The sequence below is a fragment of the Dryas octopetala genome, chromosome 1 (assembly GCF_963921425.1).
Source record: "Dryas octopetala chromosome 1, drDryOcto1.1, whole genome shotgun sequence".
Taxonomy (NCBI): domain Eukaryota; kingdom Viridiplantae; phylum Streptophyta; class Magnoliopsida; order Rosales; family Rosaceae; genus Dryas; species Dryas octopetala.
Window position 1 is genome coordinate 33,431,398 of NC_141366.1, and position 12,694 is coordinate 33,444,091.

Consider the following 12,694-nt stretch of genomic DNA (forward strand, 5'->3'; position numbering starts at 1 on the left):
GTTAAACTTGATTTTAAGGATTTTGAAAGGATAAATAACTTTAATGCTTTGTTTCTATATTTGGTCCACTAACTGAGTTTATCTCACATCTTCTCTACGTCTTGTTTTAAATTTTTCTCCCCATGTAGTAGCGGTGGTGGAGGTCGAGCCATACACGTCGAGGCACAGTTCTCATTTTCTTTTCTCAGATCTTGTAGGCGTCCACTACTACAAAAAAGCTCATACATATCGCTATATTAAATATCAGTTTTAAAGGTATTCGATATAATATGGTTTTTAATATCGTTTAAAAGTTTTTTTTTCAATAATTGATATATAAACTATTTTACATATCATTAGGATTTTGAATGTGATATATTATGTTGGAGAAATTTATTAACCCTGCTTTAAAAGAGATATCTATACAAATAAATGATGCGAAAATTTAAGAATGGGAAAAACGCGGTACTGTTCACCACTTAAAAATTCTTTGACAACCCGTGTTTACACACACCTACACTCACACACCCACACTCACATCCAAACTGAACCACACCCAGACCAAACCCACACCAACACCCACACCCACACCCAGACCAGCCAACACCCACACCGGCCAACGCCCACACCCTAACTCATCGATCATCTTCTTCATCGATCTCCGACGAAGATATATGGATTGAGCTCGAAGATTGAGCTAGCTAGCTGGGCTTCCAATCGACCCAGCCTTAAGATGTTGAGAGCGAAGGCTTGTAGATCGAGATCGATGGGTTGAGCACTCGCGAAGGCTTGCAGAGAGTGAACACGACAGAGAGAGAGAGAGAGACAGAGAGAGAGAGAGAGAGACAGAGAGAGAGAGCTCGATTTGGACGACGTCGCGAGATCCAGATCGACCCAGAGAAGCCTTCCTGATACCACCATCCAGCCTTCACGATTTCAGGTATTTGATGAGATTGTTTTGTTATTTTTTCTTTTTAATTTTAAGTTTAGATTTCGGATTTAGAGTTCTAATATCTGCAGGTTGTTTGAACATGGGTGCTTTGTTTTTTGGGTGTTTCTGGAATTTGGGTGTTTTGTAGTTTGTTTGAACTCAGGTCTGTTTGAATTTGGGTGCTAGAATTCTTTGTATTTACCTGAAATATGGAACATTATACAATAATCATGCAGTTTGGGTCTGTGTTATGAATTTGGCTCTTCCTGGGTTTTGTTCCTTTCACCGAGAATTTGGCTCTTCCTGATTTTGGCATTTTGGGCTGCTTATTAATTCGTTTCATTGTGATTTTGTTTTCTTAATGAATTCTTTGTTAACACTTTAATTGTTACTTCTTGTATACATATATATGTGTATTTTCCTAATGCACACTTGCTCTATAAATAGCCACTCTGGCTTTGATTTTCTACTTCAAGTTTTTTGATGGCTATAAATTAAATTCGTTTCTTGGTTCACAATTCTTTTACATTCCTCAATCTTGATTCTCTGCTATAAATAAAACTATTTGTATCCTAAATTGGGTTTTCTGTTTTCTCTTTCTTGGCTCTCTATGGCTTGTTGTGGGATGAAACTATTGCTGGTGATTGCTCTGTCTTGGGTATTAAACACGCAAGATTCTTCTGTTCATGCAAAGCCACAAGTGCCCTGTTTTTTCATTTTTGGTGACTCATTGGCTGACAATGGCAACAACAACTTGCTTCCCACATTTGCCAAAGTCAATTACAAGCCATATGGAATTGACTTCCCTATTGGCCCAACAGGAAGGTTCTCCAATGGTCAAACCACAGTTGATGTACTTGGTATCTGCTCCTCTTCTTAATTGACCACCATTTTGTTATTTGGTCTTGCTTCAATATGCTAATTATTGTTATCGAATATGGGTTTATAGGCTTATATTCTTTTCTTTAGTTGTCATTGAATTACATTGTGGTTTATAAGTTTTTCTCCTTCATTTTGGGGTCTTTTTGTTTGATAAGCATAAGACTTATATAGGCTAATTGAACATTTTCTCATTACAGCTGAACTTCTGGGATTTGACAAATACATTCCACCATTTGCTTTTGCCAATGGCTCTGACATACTTCAAGGTGTGAATTATGCATCTGGCGCTGTAGGAATTCTAAAAGAAAGTGGGAAGCACTTGGTACTTAATCTCTTAACTTTGCTTTTGAGTTTTGACACTCGGAAAAATGTTAGCAATAGGCATCCACGCCCATGAGTGACTGCCAGCCGTTGATGCATGTGGGGTTGCCACTGTTCTAAACCTCTTGGCACATTTGCAGTGTGGACAAGACATCGATCACCATGTGTCCAATTGAATAAAGTTAAAATTTCTTTTGCAGGGTGCATGTATTAGCATGGGTAGGCAGTTGAAGAACCACAAGATATAATGTTTCTTTAGTGCTTGTCTCTGCTGTCCTTTCACCTTATATTGATCATAGATAGTTTTATATCTTTATGTTCTATAATTCTCTGACCTTGCTGACTTTTGCTACTCAGGTTCTTGCCTCTCTCCATCATGCAATCATTCCTTATCTATCTAATCTTGTCTTGTTATGGTAAAGTTACATACTAAAGTGGTTTTATTTTATTTTTCATATCTTTTCTTTGTAACTTTGAGTCTAATTCATTTCTTGACAACATGCAGTGACTTCTTAACTAAATCATACAACATTGGTGGTGTTATCAGTGTCATGGCTTTTAGCAGCCTCTTCATCCTCATAAAAAATATGGTTTAGACTTTAGAGTACCCCAACTTTTATGAGAAACTTTATGCATTGTTGGTTCCTTTAATTTTTATGGCAAAACATTGGTCAATATCTTTTCAGGTAATGCTAATTACTACTATTGTAACAGTTTTCAGAAGCTAAAGTTGTATAGCTAGTGAGAAAACCCAGGAAATTGACATAAGTTTTTTATCCTTTTAGATATGTTGTGTTCATGATAATCAATTGAATGCAACATAAAATATATTCTATGTGATAGCTAATTATAAGGCCTAATATGGATTATACAATCTACAGAGCTTACCGGCTCTGCCATGGCTGGTGTTCTTGGTGGGTTCAATGGCCATGCCAGCAATAATGTTGCTGCAATCTACATAGCCACTGGCCAGAATCCTGCTCAGAATGTAGAGAGCTCTCACTGAATTAACATGATGGAAGCTATGAACAATGGCAAGGACCTTTACATCTCAGTCAGCGTGCCTTCCATTGAGGTACAATACAACTAATTGATGCTTCTTTTGAGTGAATTTATCTCATTCTAAATTTTAAATGAGTTTTGAAGTTGATGTCAAATCCATGGCCTAGTTTTTTGGGGAATGTTATTCTTTTGCTTGTGTTTCTTGCATTTTTTCCTTTCTCATGTACACTACCTATCTCTATTGACATGCCCTTTGCAGTATATTGCACTTGCAAATCACTATATGTTTGAAAATTTTCATATATTTTTATTCTTACAAGTTACAATGAATTTAGATAACAATATATACCATTTGCTATGAAATCTTGGATATTTTAGTAATGTGATTTGGTATGAAAACTCAATTTGCTTCTTTTTAATTAGTACTGTAATTTTGTAATTTTGTTTGATTTTTCCAATTGTTAGGTGATCGAATTTATAAGGAAAGCAGTACACATGGAAGAAAATTGAAGTCAATGAGGTGCAGATTTCATGGGTTAATTTTGATTCAATTAGTTTGTAAAATTATTTTCCCTCATGAACAACTATGATACAAATTAGAACAAGTGTGCACTGCCATGCCTTATATTTGTACATGTTGATGACTATATAGGCCTAGCTTAGATTTAAGGATGGGGTTAGAGATGAGGTCTCTCCCTAATTTTTGTGATATGTAGACATATTTTGGGTACTTGGAGATATTGAAATTTATGTGAATTGAGGATCTTTATTATGTAATGGATGTTGAGCATTTATCTCAATGGGTTGGCCACTAAAAAAATATGCAATACAAGTGTAATGGTATTGAGCAATTATCTCAGTTTTCAGGAAAAAAAATTGATATCTAAACAAGGTTTACATAACAATAATTTCAAAATATACGAGATCAGTTCTTTCAATGTAAGTGATATCCATCATGCCTTCAAAATCAGTTCCATCACTCAAACTGATGTCTATGAGTATATTTATACCAGTTTCATACTTTTAAAACATATAATTCAGATATACGATATCATTTCTTAAAACCAATAGCGATATCTATGAGACTATTTATACCAGTTCCGTAATTCAGGAACATATAAGTCTGATCTAAGATATCTGTTCTTATACACAATACAGATGTCTATGGAAATAATTATACCGGTTGTACGATTAAAACTCATATTATTCATTTATAAGATATCAGTTATAAATATAATACTGATATAATATATTATAAATATATCATTTATTGCGTTTTTAACCATCCGGGAAGGAAAAATATATCGCATTTAAAAAAGGAACTGATGTAAAAAATGATATAAATATCAGTTCAAAACTGATATGTAAACCAATGAGAATAGATATCACGCTTTCCAATATCGAATTTTAGGGGCCTTAGATATCGGTAAATTACTGATATGTATGAGCTTTTTTGTAGTAGTGGTCGTGTTCACTTTGACTATTTCTTTTAGCTTTATTGAAAAACTTGTTGTAATAGTGGCTCTGATAATTGTATTTGGACCTTCTAGCTAGATTATGTTATTGATGGGTCTGAGACCCGTTTTAGTTCTGGTAGAGGTGGTTGTTGATTTATTAGAAGTGTTTTTCTTTAGGTTTTAAAAGTTGGGTTAGTCCAATTTCAGGGGAGGTTCTGCCCAATTTTCAGTATGATTTTCCTTGAATTTGGATCCCATAGGATCACTCCGGGTTTCAAGGTGAAATTCGAGGACGGTCCTGTCAATTAAATTGAATAAACAAAACTTATTACTTTAATTTCATGCTACCTAGTTGTCTAATTAGTTTGTAGCAATTCTATAATTCAATTTTTCATGTATAATTTGTTATTCTACAACAAATCCAATTTTAACTAATCATGCCTCTAATATAATTTGACAAGAGAGGTTTAGGAGTACTTATCTGGTTATAGACCTCCTTAGCTTAATCTCTAACAAAGGAATTGCTTAGCTTAGAACTTATCACAAAATTAAAGTCTAATAAGTAAACAACTTACTTAATAGAATTTAAGTAAGCTTAGGGATCTATGAAATCTTACCGAATACCTTACTCATTGTGGATTAGAAAACTGGCAGAATTTCCCTACGTTTAGCTTAATGCTTGATCGTTATGTCCTTAGTGCAAAACCTTAATGGGCACTTATAGGACAACCCGACCCAAAATTAAATTATGAACTACTTCAGAAACCAAGCTTGTTCCATTGCAAGGAAGAATTATTTAACTGAGAGACTGCCAACTAGTGGTATGTCTCAAAGAAGAATTTGGGCTACAAAACCCTAGAGATAGAATGGATTTAGAGAGAGAGAGAGAGAGTCTCAAATTCAAAATTGTGTGAAGAAATGAGGAAGGAAGGCTGGTATTTATAGGCAAGGAGGTGCTCCACTGAGCCCTCGGTTGTTGTCGAGCGCTCGACAAGGCAAGGGTGGCTGCTTGCTAGGCTACCACGTGTCTTGCAAAGCTTTCCCTTGGCTACCTGGCCGGGAAGTTGCTTGGGGTGCACCTGTCGTCCGATCAGATATGATGGAAGGTGGAGATCGTAATCCCCGTTTTTCCTTTTCCTTTTAGATTTAAATTATGTGCTTTCTCTATTTTCTTCTGAAATTCATAAAAAATTATCCCATTGTCTAATGAAAAATCTGTTGGTATCGTGATGTTGTAAAATTTTATTTACTGGCAAATATACGAGTCTAGTAGTATATTAACGAGGTCGAACATCAAGGAGTGATGAAAAACGATACACTAAGCTTAAACTTAAGTTAATTTAAAGCTAACCTAGTTTGAAAATTTTGTTAGTTTGTGAAGCAACTTAAAATAAAATGCAACTAAATTAAAAAGCAAATAAAGTGGATGAAAAGAGAATAAGGTAAATAAAGGTGCAAGAATTGAAATATTAAATCTAGAAAAGAAAATAACAACTTTTTGGTTTTAGAAACTAAACAATAGTATAAGAACCAAGGTTAGGGTTCCACACTACTTATGAACATATTAAATGAGATTTTTATTAATTTTCCCAAAAAGGAGGGCGCCCAAGAGTCACTTGATGCCCTCTTATAAAGATAAATATGAATTAAGCACAAGAATTAAAGATTTATATGGTAGATCTTGATTTTGCTTACAAAGTACAAATTTTAAGCAACTCAAGTGAACCAAAACTAAAGAACAACTAGAGTTCAAAAAAGTTTGTGTTTAAAACTATTAACCATAAAGCTAAAATGTAGAAAGAGGATCTAACTACCCAAAATATATGACATTATGGGTGAAAGGGAATCTCTTTCTCATTTTAATATCAAAATGTAGAGCTTGTAAGATCTTAAACAAGGGGAAAATTTACATAAAGACCTCATTTAATAATGTTCATGGTGGTGCTTCCCCCTTACTTGGTAAGGGGGTTTAGTGACCATCCATAATCTTATATCTTAGATAAAAATAAAGAAAGAAGTAAATGAGCATGAAATTAATTTAAAGAGCAATAAAATAAATAACACTACTAACAATAAAGTAAAGGACTACATAAAATAAATGACATAAAGTAAATAGAGGATTAGGAGAAGAGAGAAGAGAGACATAATATTAAACTTTCATTAATTAAAATTGTAAGAGAGTTACATTCCTATTTTCTCTCAAATATCATAGCCAAATGGCTTGAGAGAGAAATCCTAGGAGAATACTATAAAAGGCAGCAAATTAAATTCTAGACTAAAAGATATAAAGAGGGGACTCAATGTTTCTATTTATAGACAAATATTAGGACTAAAAAATATGAGAGGGGGGCATCAGCTGTTAAAGGAGAGAGGCGGAAGGAAAAAGGCTGTAGACAGCTATAAGAGGTGCCACGTGGCGTGCTTGCATTGGCTGGTTGGATGATTAATGTTGCAGGCGTGAGAGGGAAATGGAAAGGCGGCTGGCTGGGAAACTGTGAGGGAGAGAAGAGAAGAAGCGGCTCAATGTTTGGCAGCTTGGAAGCGGCTCGGCTCACATGGGTTTGATTAATCAAAATGAAGGAATTGCGGCTGCTTGGGCGGAAGAAGAGATAGCTGGCCACGTGGCGTCGTCCGATTGGGTGCTAGGTTGATTAATCAACAACAATTGCTGGGCGGAAGACGAGATGCTGCTGGGCCACATGTCGTCGTGTGATTGGCTGGAGCCCATACTAATCAAACTAATTCTGGTTTGGGCGAGTGACTGTTCGTAGGGATGGCAAAATTCCCCTCCCCCGAAAATCCCCGTGGGGACCCGCTCCGATTAAGCGGGTATGGTAATACCATCCTCATCCCCGCCCCGTATACCCGTTTAATAAAAATATTATATTACATAATTATATTTTAATTTATTTTCTTAATTTTTGTTGCATATCTTTAAAATTTAATAGTGTTCTCTTTATGATTTAGTATTATTGTAATATAATATGATGAATTTTAATGTATTTCATTTATTATATTATATATTTATATTAATTTGATATGTTATTAATAAAAAAATTATTTTTTTGAAAATAATAGGGGCCCCGAATACCCCCGATGGGGACCCGATTACCCGGCGGGGCGGGTATGGTATAGGCAAACCCGCCCCGTTGCCATCCCTAACTGTTCGGCTCCCTTCAAGATGTGGGCTGGGTCGGGCTACTGCGTGATTGGGCCTCTGCAATTCTTTTGGACTTCCCTCTTTATTTAAATTAAACCTACAAAATTCAAATAAACTAATTAATAAAAATTCTAATTTTAAATCTAACCTAAATAAAAATAAATGCAACCTTATAAAATCTAAAAAATAACAAAAACTAATAAAATTCACTAATTAACTAAATAATAAAAATAAGAATTAAAACACTAAAAATGTTAAAAGACATAGATAAAAATGTATAGTTTTAAGGATAAAATTTATATATAAAATGAGCTCAACACGTGACAATCGAAAACGTCCAAAAAAGTACTTGTTTACACATTTTTTTTTCCAATTTTCTAACTTCCAAAAATTCAATCCAACTTCTGAAAATCACTATGATTAATCCAGGTACGAAAATATGTAAACTCAATCTCGTTGGATTCGTATCTTTGTGCACTAAGAAATCAAGGTCTCACTTCAATTAAACAACGACAAAAGTTTAATTGAATAAATCTGGGAAGACTTAGAAGTGTGTTTCCTAATTTTATAAAAGGGAAAATTCTAGTAAAATGATTCATATTATACCCCTTGTCGCAGTTGATGATGCGATATTCACTATGTTACAATTACGGATCCCAAATCTTTTTTTTGGTTCAATTAAGAGTTTTCAACCAAACATGCAAAATTTTAAGGGCAAAAATGTCTTTTTACTTAAAAAATATTAAAAAAATTTATTAAAAAATAAAACTAATTTTCAAAAATTATTAAAAATAAAACTAGTTTTCAAAATTATTAAAAACTAAAACTAATTATAAAAAATTATTAAAAAAACAAAAAAAAACACAAACCCTCCCACACCCCACATCTGACCTTCCCCACCTTCCTTCATCCTGCTTCGCCCCCTTTCCTCTCTCTCTCTCTCTCTCTCTCTCTCTCTCTCTCTCTCTCTCTCTCTCTCTCTCTCTCGACCCGCCCACCTAGCTCCCCCCCAGCCCCACCCTGCCCCAGCCCTACCCCCGCCACACCCCACCCCCGACCCTCCTTACCTCCGTCCCTCATCTCCCTCTTCTTCTTCCTATTCTCTATCCTTTCTCTCTCTAATGGATCTATCGCAAATATCATCGGAACTTATCCTTGTAGACTCTACAGTAGATCTGTAGCCACTATAGAGTGGATCATCAGAAGCTTGGTAGGTAATTAAGAATCTTGGAAGGCACCCTCTCATATTCAACACAATTAAAGTAATTCCCTTCTCGATAACCCATGAACACAACCGAAGGTAATTTTTTGTAATTAAGTTAGTGGTTTGGTTTTCTTTTTAATTTCTTACATTGATTGCATTTTCGAGGGTTTGATTTTGGAATTATTGGTACGATGGGTTGCGCTTTTTTAGTGTGGGTTTTTTTGTCACAGGTGCGATGCTCTGTGGGGGTGGGTGTTTGCTCCAGGTGGTTGAGATAGAAGGGAAGAGAGAGAGGAGATGAGGTGTCGCCGGCCGGTGGGAAGCAGCAGGAGGGGAGGGTGGTGGTGGGTTTGCTCCAGGTGGGTTGAGATAGAAGGGAAGAGAGAGGGGGAGGAGAGAGATTGAGAGAGAGAGAGAGGGGGAGGAGAGAGATTGAGAGAGAGAGAGAGGAAGTGAGGGGTCACCGATCGGTGGGAAGCGACAGGAGGGGAGGGTGGTGGGTTGGTTCTGTGGGTCGGGGTGGGGTGTGGTTTGTGGATTTTTTTATTTATTTAATTTTATTTTGCAAACTCTTTTTATTTTTTAATAATTTTTTATAATTATTTTTGAAGTAAAAAGACATTTTTGCCCTTCAAAATTTGCATGTTTGGTCGAAAACCCTTAATTGAACCAAAAAGAAAGTTTGGAATCCTTAATTGGAACAAAGTGAATGTCGCGTCCTCAACTGACTAGAGGTATAATATGAGTCATTTTACTAAAGTTTTCCCTTTGTAAAAATAATAAATAAAATCTCAATTTATTACTATAAACTCAACATAAATCAATGAAAAATTATTGGACCTAAAAAAAGCAACCTTAATGAACATCACCAAAAAAGTGGTGATGCTCGAGAAATAAGTACCGACAAAATAAGTCAACCCCAAAGCATAATAAAGTTGTCTGAAATAATTACAAATAACATAGAAAATAAAATGACGGATGACCAGTTGGAACACTAAAGACTTGGTACTGGTGACATAATTAGAGACCTTAGGATGCACGACATGATGTCTACATGCCACACGCCACGAATCAGTCAAGATCATCAACCAGAGGATTATCTGCACAAAAAAATAATAAAAGTACAATATGAGGTAAGCATCACATATGATTCTAGTATAAAAACTCAAAAGAACCCCACATTTAAAGTAAAACTGTAAATCACCAAGATAGTGAAAAATCCACCAAACCTTGTCGTTAACCAGCAAAAACTTTTGACATAGCCACATAACCACAAGGGGATCCCAAGTTATCTTACTTTTGATCGCACCCACATGGACAACTACTAATACCAAAACCAAAATGTTCGACCCTGTAGCGAGAATATCCATACAACTAGTATGTACCTATAAGCTAGCCTCCCAACTGGACAAATCAACTAGCTTTTCTGTACACTACCCTTTCAGAGGTTTAGTGGATCGAAACCCAAAGTCCTGCTCCAACATGCGATTTACTCTCAGATCATCAAAGTAATAAACAAATTGGTAAAATAACATCACAAGGCAAAAAACAAAACATTCCGCAACAACAATTTTAGAGTCACACTCATGCACTGAAAGTTTCATTAGTCAGGGTATGAGATTCCCCTGTTTGGTGTCCAACCTTAACCTTTATAGTGCACTTACACAATACTGGTGTCCAAATCTCCTCATTTGGTAACTAGAAATTCAAGAATTCCGACAAGAAAATAATGACTTTAGTAGCCAAAAGTCAATTTCAGTAGAGTTTTCGGTATGACAATTCCTTTGGTCATATATTCCCAGAAAGATCCCAAAGTCAGTCTAGATATACCGTGTCTTTGTACTTTCTGAGTACCCTAAAGTTTCTACTTAAATCCAAATTTTATTTTAAGTCGAGGAGGTTGATCAGAAATAAACCTACAACCTGACCAAGTCAGTGCATGAGAAAATTGGGAGAGCTCTGGCCCAATACCTAATGCCCGTGATTGGTTGAGAAATCTTCTACATGAGTTTGGAATCACAGTATAAGATTCAACCACTCTCAACTATAATAATCAAGTAGCTAGTAATACTGCTAGTAATCCATTTTTTCATGAAAGGGCAACAACATTTAAGTTAGCTATCATTTCTAGGGGTGGGCACGGTTTGAAAACCGAACCGTGAGGCAAAAATCGCCAATAGAACCGGCATTGTTAGAATGCCAAAAGCAAGAACTGACGCCGTCTTCGACGAACCCAAAACCAACGGGTTCGATACGCCAACAGTGGGAGAAAGAGAAAGTCGCGACAAGAAGCGACAGAGACATCAAAGAGAAACAATCACGACGTAGAGAGATGGACGTAGAGAGGAGAGAGAGAGAGAGAGAGAGAGAGAGAGAGAGAGAGAGAGAGAGAGAGCACCTGCGGCGGCGAAAACTAAAGAAGAAGAAAGAAGAAAATGACAGAGATAAGTTAAGGGTAACCTAAAATCTTAAATACTATTAATATCAGTTTATCAGCTAGTTTTAGTATAAATATATTTATTAGGACAAGAAACTCACAAGAGCTTGGTGGTCTAGTGGATAAGGCGTTGCTTTCCTCTTGGTCTTGTGTTCGAATCATAGGAAAGGCATTGAGTTTACTTTTTTTTTATTGCGAATATATGATTCCATTTGGGACCAATTCAGTTCGGTACGAACCGGAGAAATGAAAGCTTCGAACTGCTGCAAACCGTACATCATCGAGTCAGTTCAGTTTTTTTACCACAAACTCACATAAACCAAATAAAAACCGAATTGACCGGATCAGATCGATTCAGTTTGAAACTTGGTTTTATCATAAAATTGCCCACCCTAATCATTTCACTAAGGACATAGCAATACTAGATGTCATTTCACAAAGTTGTAAGGTTTTTTAGTGAAATAAATTGGGTTGTCATTTCACTAAAAAAACCTCTCTCCGTACCCTCTCGCAATCAACTAGCCTGCATCTTCACTAAGGACCTTCTACACATGCTTTGGATTCTATCTACAACAAGCTAGGAATTTGATATCTACTGTCTATCTCGAGGGGGAGCGTCGTTAATATTGTCAATTATATTAATTAAGGGAACTGATTAACACTGTTTGCTGAAAATTAAGAATTAATTGATAGAGTTGATTAGGGCTGATTGGTAGAACTCATATACCAGGAAATTCTTACATTGAAATTCCATATATATTCTCTTATTTGATATAATGCAATACGATGATCTTCCTATTGTTTCCTGATTTTCATTTCCAACTGTTGTCGTTGCAATTATGTTTCAAAACCTCAACTTCAACAAATAAACTTTGTAGAACTCACTGCCTCTATCTGTCAAGACATATCCCATAATCAACGCAAAGATTACAATACTTAGGATGAAAGCCTTCGTAAAATTTTAGCTACCATTACAACTAAAACCAAAGCTGTCAAGATTATATGTTACAATGCACTTTGGCTACATATTGATCTAACTAAAAAAATTCTCTGTTGGAAGAAACAACCCAATTCACTTATAAGTTACCTTGCAAATTGTGGCCAACCCAAGAAACTGGCATGAGGTTTTTTTTTTGTTTTGTTAGTTGCCATGCATGACCCGCCCTCATTGTAGACTTTGTGGGTGCAATATTAGTTTAACTTCCCCATTACTAATGCATGACAATACGAAGTATATTACAAAAAGTACGGCAGTTAGAGTATTTCTTGCCTAATACAAATGCATCATAAAACTCATGCCAAAAGAAAATTACATCAGTCT

At 35.7% G+C, this 12,694-nt stretch overlaps 1 protein-coding gene and 1 long non-coding RNA gene across 13 annotated transcripts; one reads left to right on the forward strand and one right to left on the reverse strand.

Moving 5' to 3' along the window:
- Window positions 1-484: 484 nt before the first annotated feature.
- On the forward strand, window positions 485-3,886 carry LOC147299936 (GDSL esterase/lipase At5g45670-like). 12 transcript variants are annotated; one of them, XR_015123824.1, is made up of 6 exons: window positions 485-919; window positions 1,585-1,770; window positions 1,990-2,332; window positions 2,471-2,529; window positions 2,619-3,188; window positions 3,581-3,886. XR_015123824.1 is itself a non-coding variant. In XM_086253897.1 (6 exons), the coding sequence occupies exons 1-4, from the start codon at window positions 1,521-1,523 to the stop codon at window positions 2,512-2,514; spliced, it is 438 nt and encodes a 145-aa protein (XP_086110023.1). In that variant the 5' UTR covers window positions 926-1,520; the 3' UTR covers window positions 2,515-2,529; window positions 2,619-3,188; window positions 3,581-3,886. The 12 variants fall into 12 exon arrangements, 5 of the variants coding, with proteins under 5 accessions (XP_086110023.1, XP_086110026.1, XP_086110018.1 ...); XR_015123826.1 differs by having other exon boundaries at window positions 2,995-3,188; XM_086253897.1 differs by lacking the exon at window positions 485-919 and having other exon boundaries at window positions 926-1,770; window positions 1,990-2,114; window positions 2,314-2,332.
- A 5,881-nt stretch (window positions 3,887-9,767) lies between these two features.
- LOC147299937 (uncharacterized) lies at window positions 9,768-11,553 on the reverse strand. The gene is made up of 2 exons (XR_015120014.1): window positions 11,475-11,553; window positions 9,768-10,036 (listed from the first exon to the last, which is right to left on the reverse strand). It is a non-coding gene; the product is annotated as an uncharacterized LOC147299937 (long non-coding RNA).
- Between the last annotated feature and the right edge of the window lie 1,141 nt (window positions 11,554-12,694).

Excerpts from the sequence above, each read along its gene's own strand:
- LOC147299936 (XM_086253883.1), top strand. The coding sequence starts at position 1,521 with ATGGCTTGTTGTGGGATGAAACTATTGCTGGTGATTGCTCTGTCTTGG. Across the intron at positions 1,771-1,989 it reads AACCACAGTTGATGTACTTG|CTGAACTTCTGGGATTTGAC; the intron begins GTATCTGCTCCT and ends TTCTCATTACAG. Across the intron at positions 2,530-2,618 it reads TCTAATCTTGTCTTGTTATG|TGACTTCTTAACTAAATCAT; the intron begins GTAAAGTTACAT and ends GACAACATGCAG.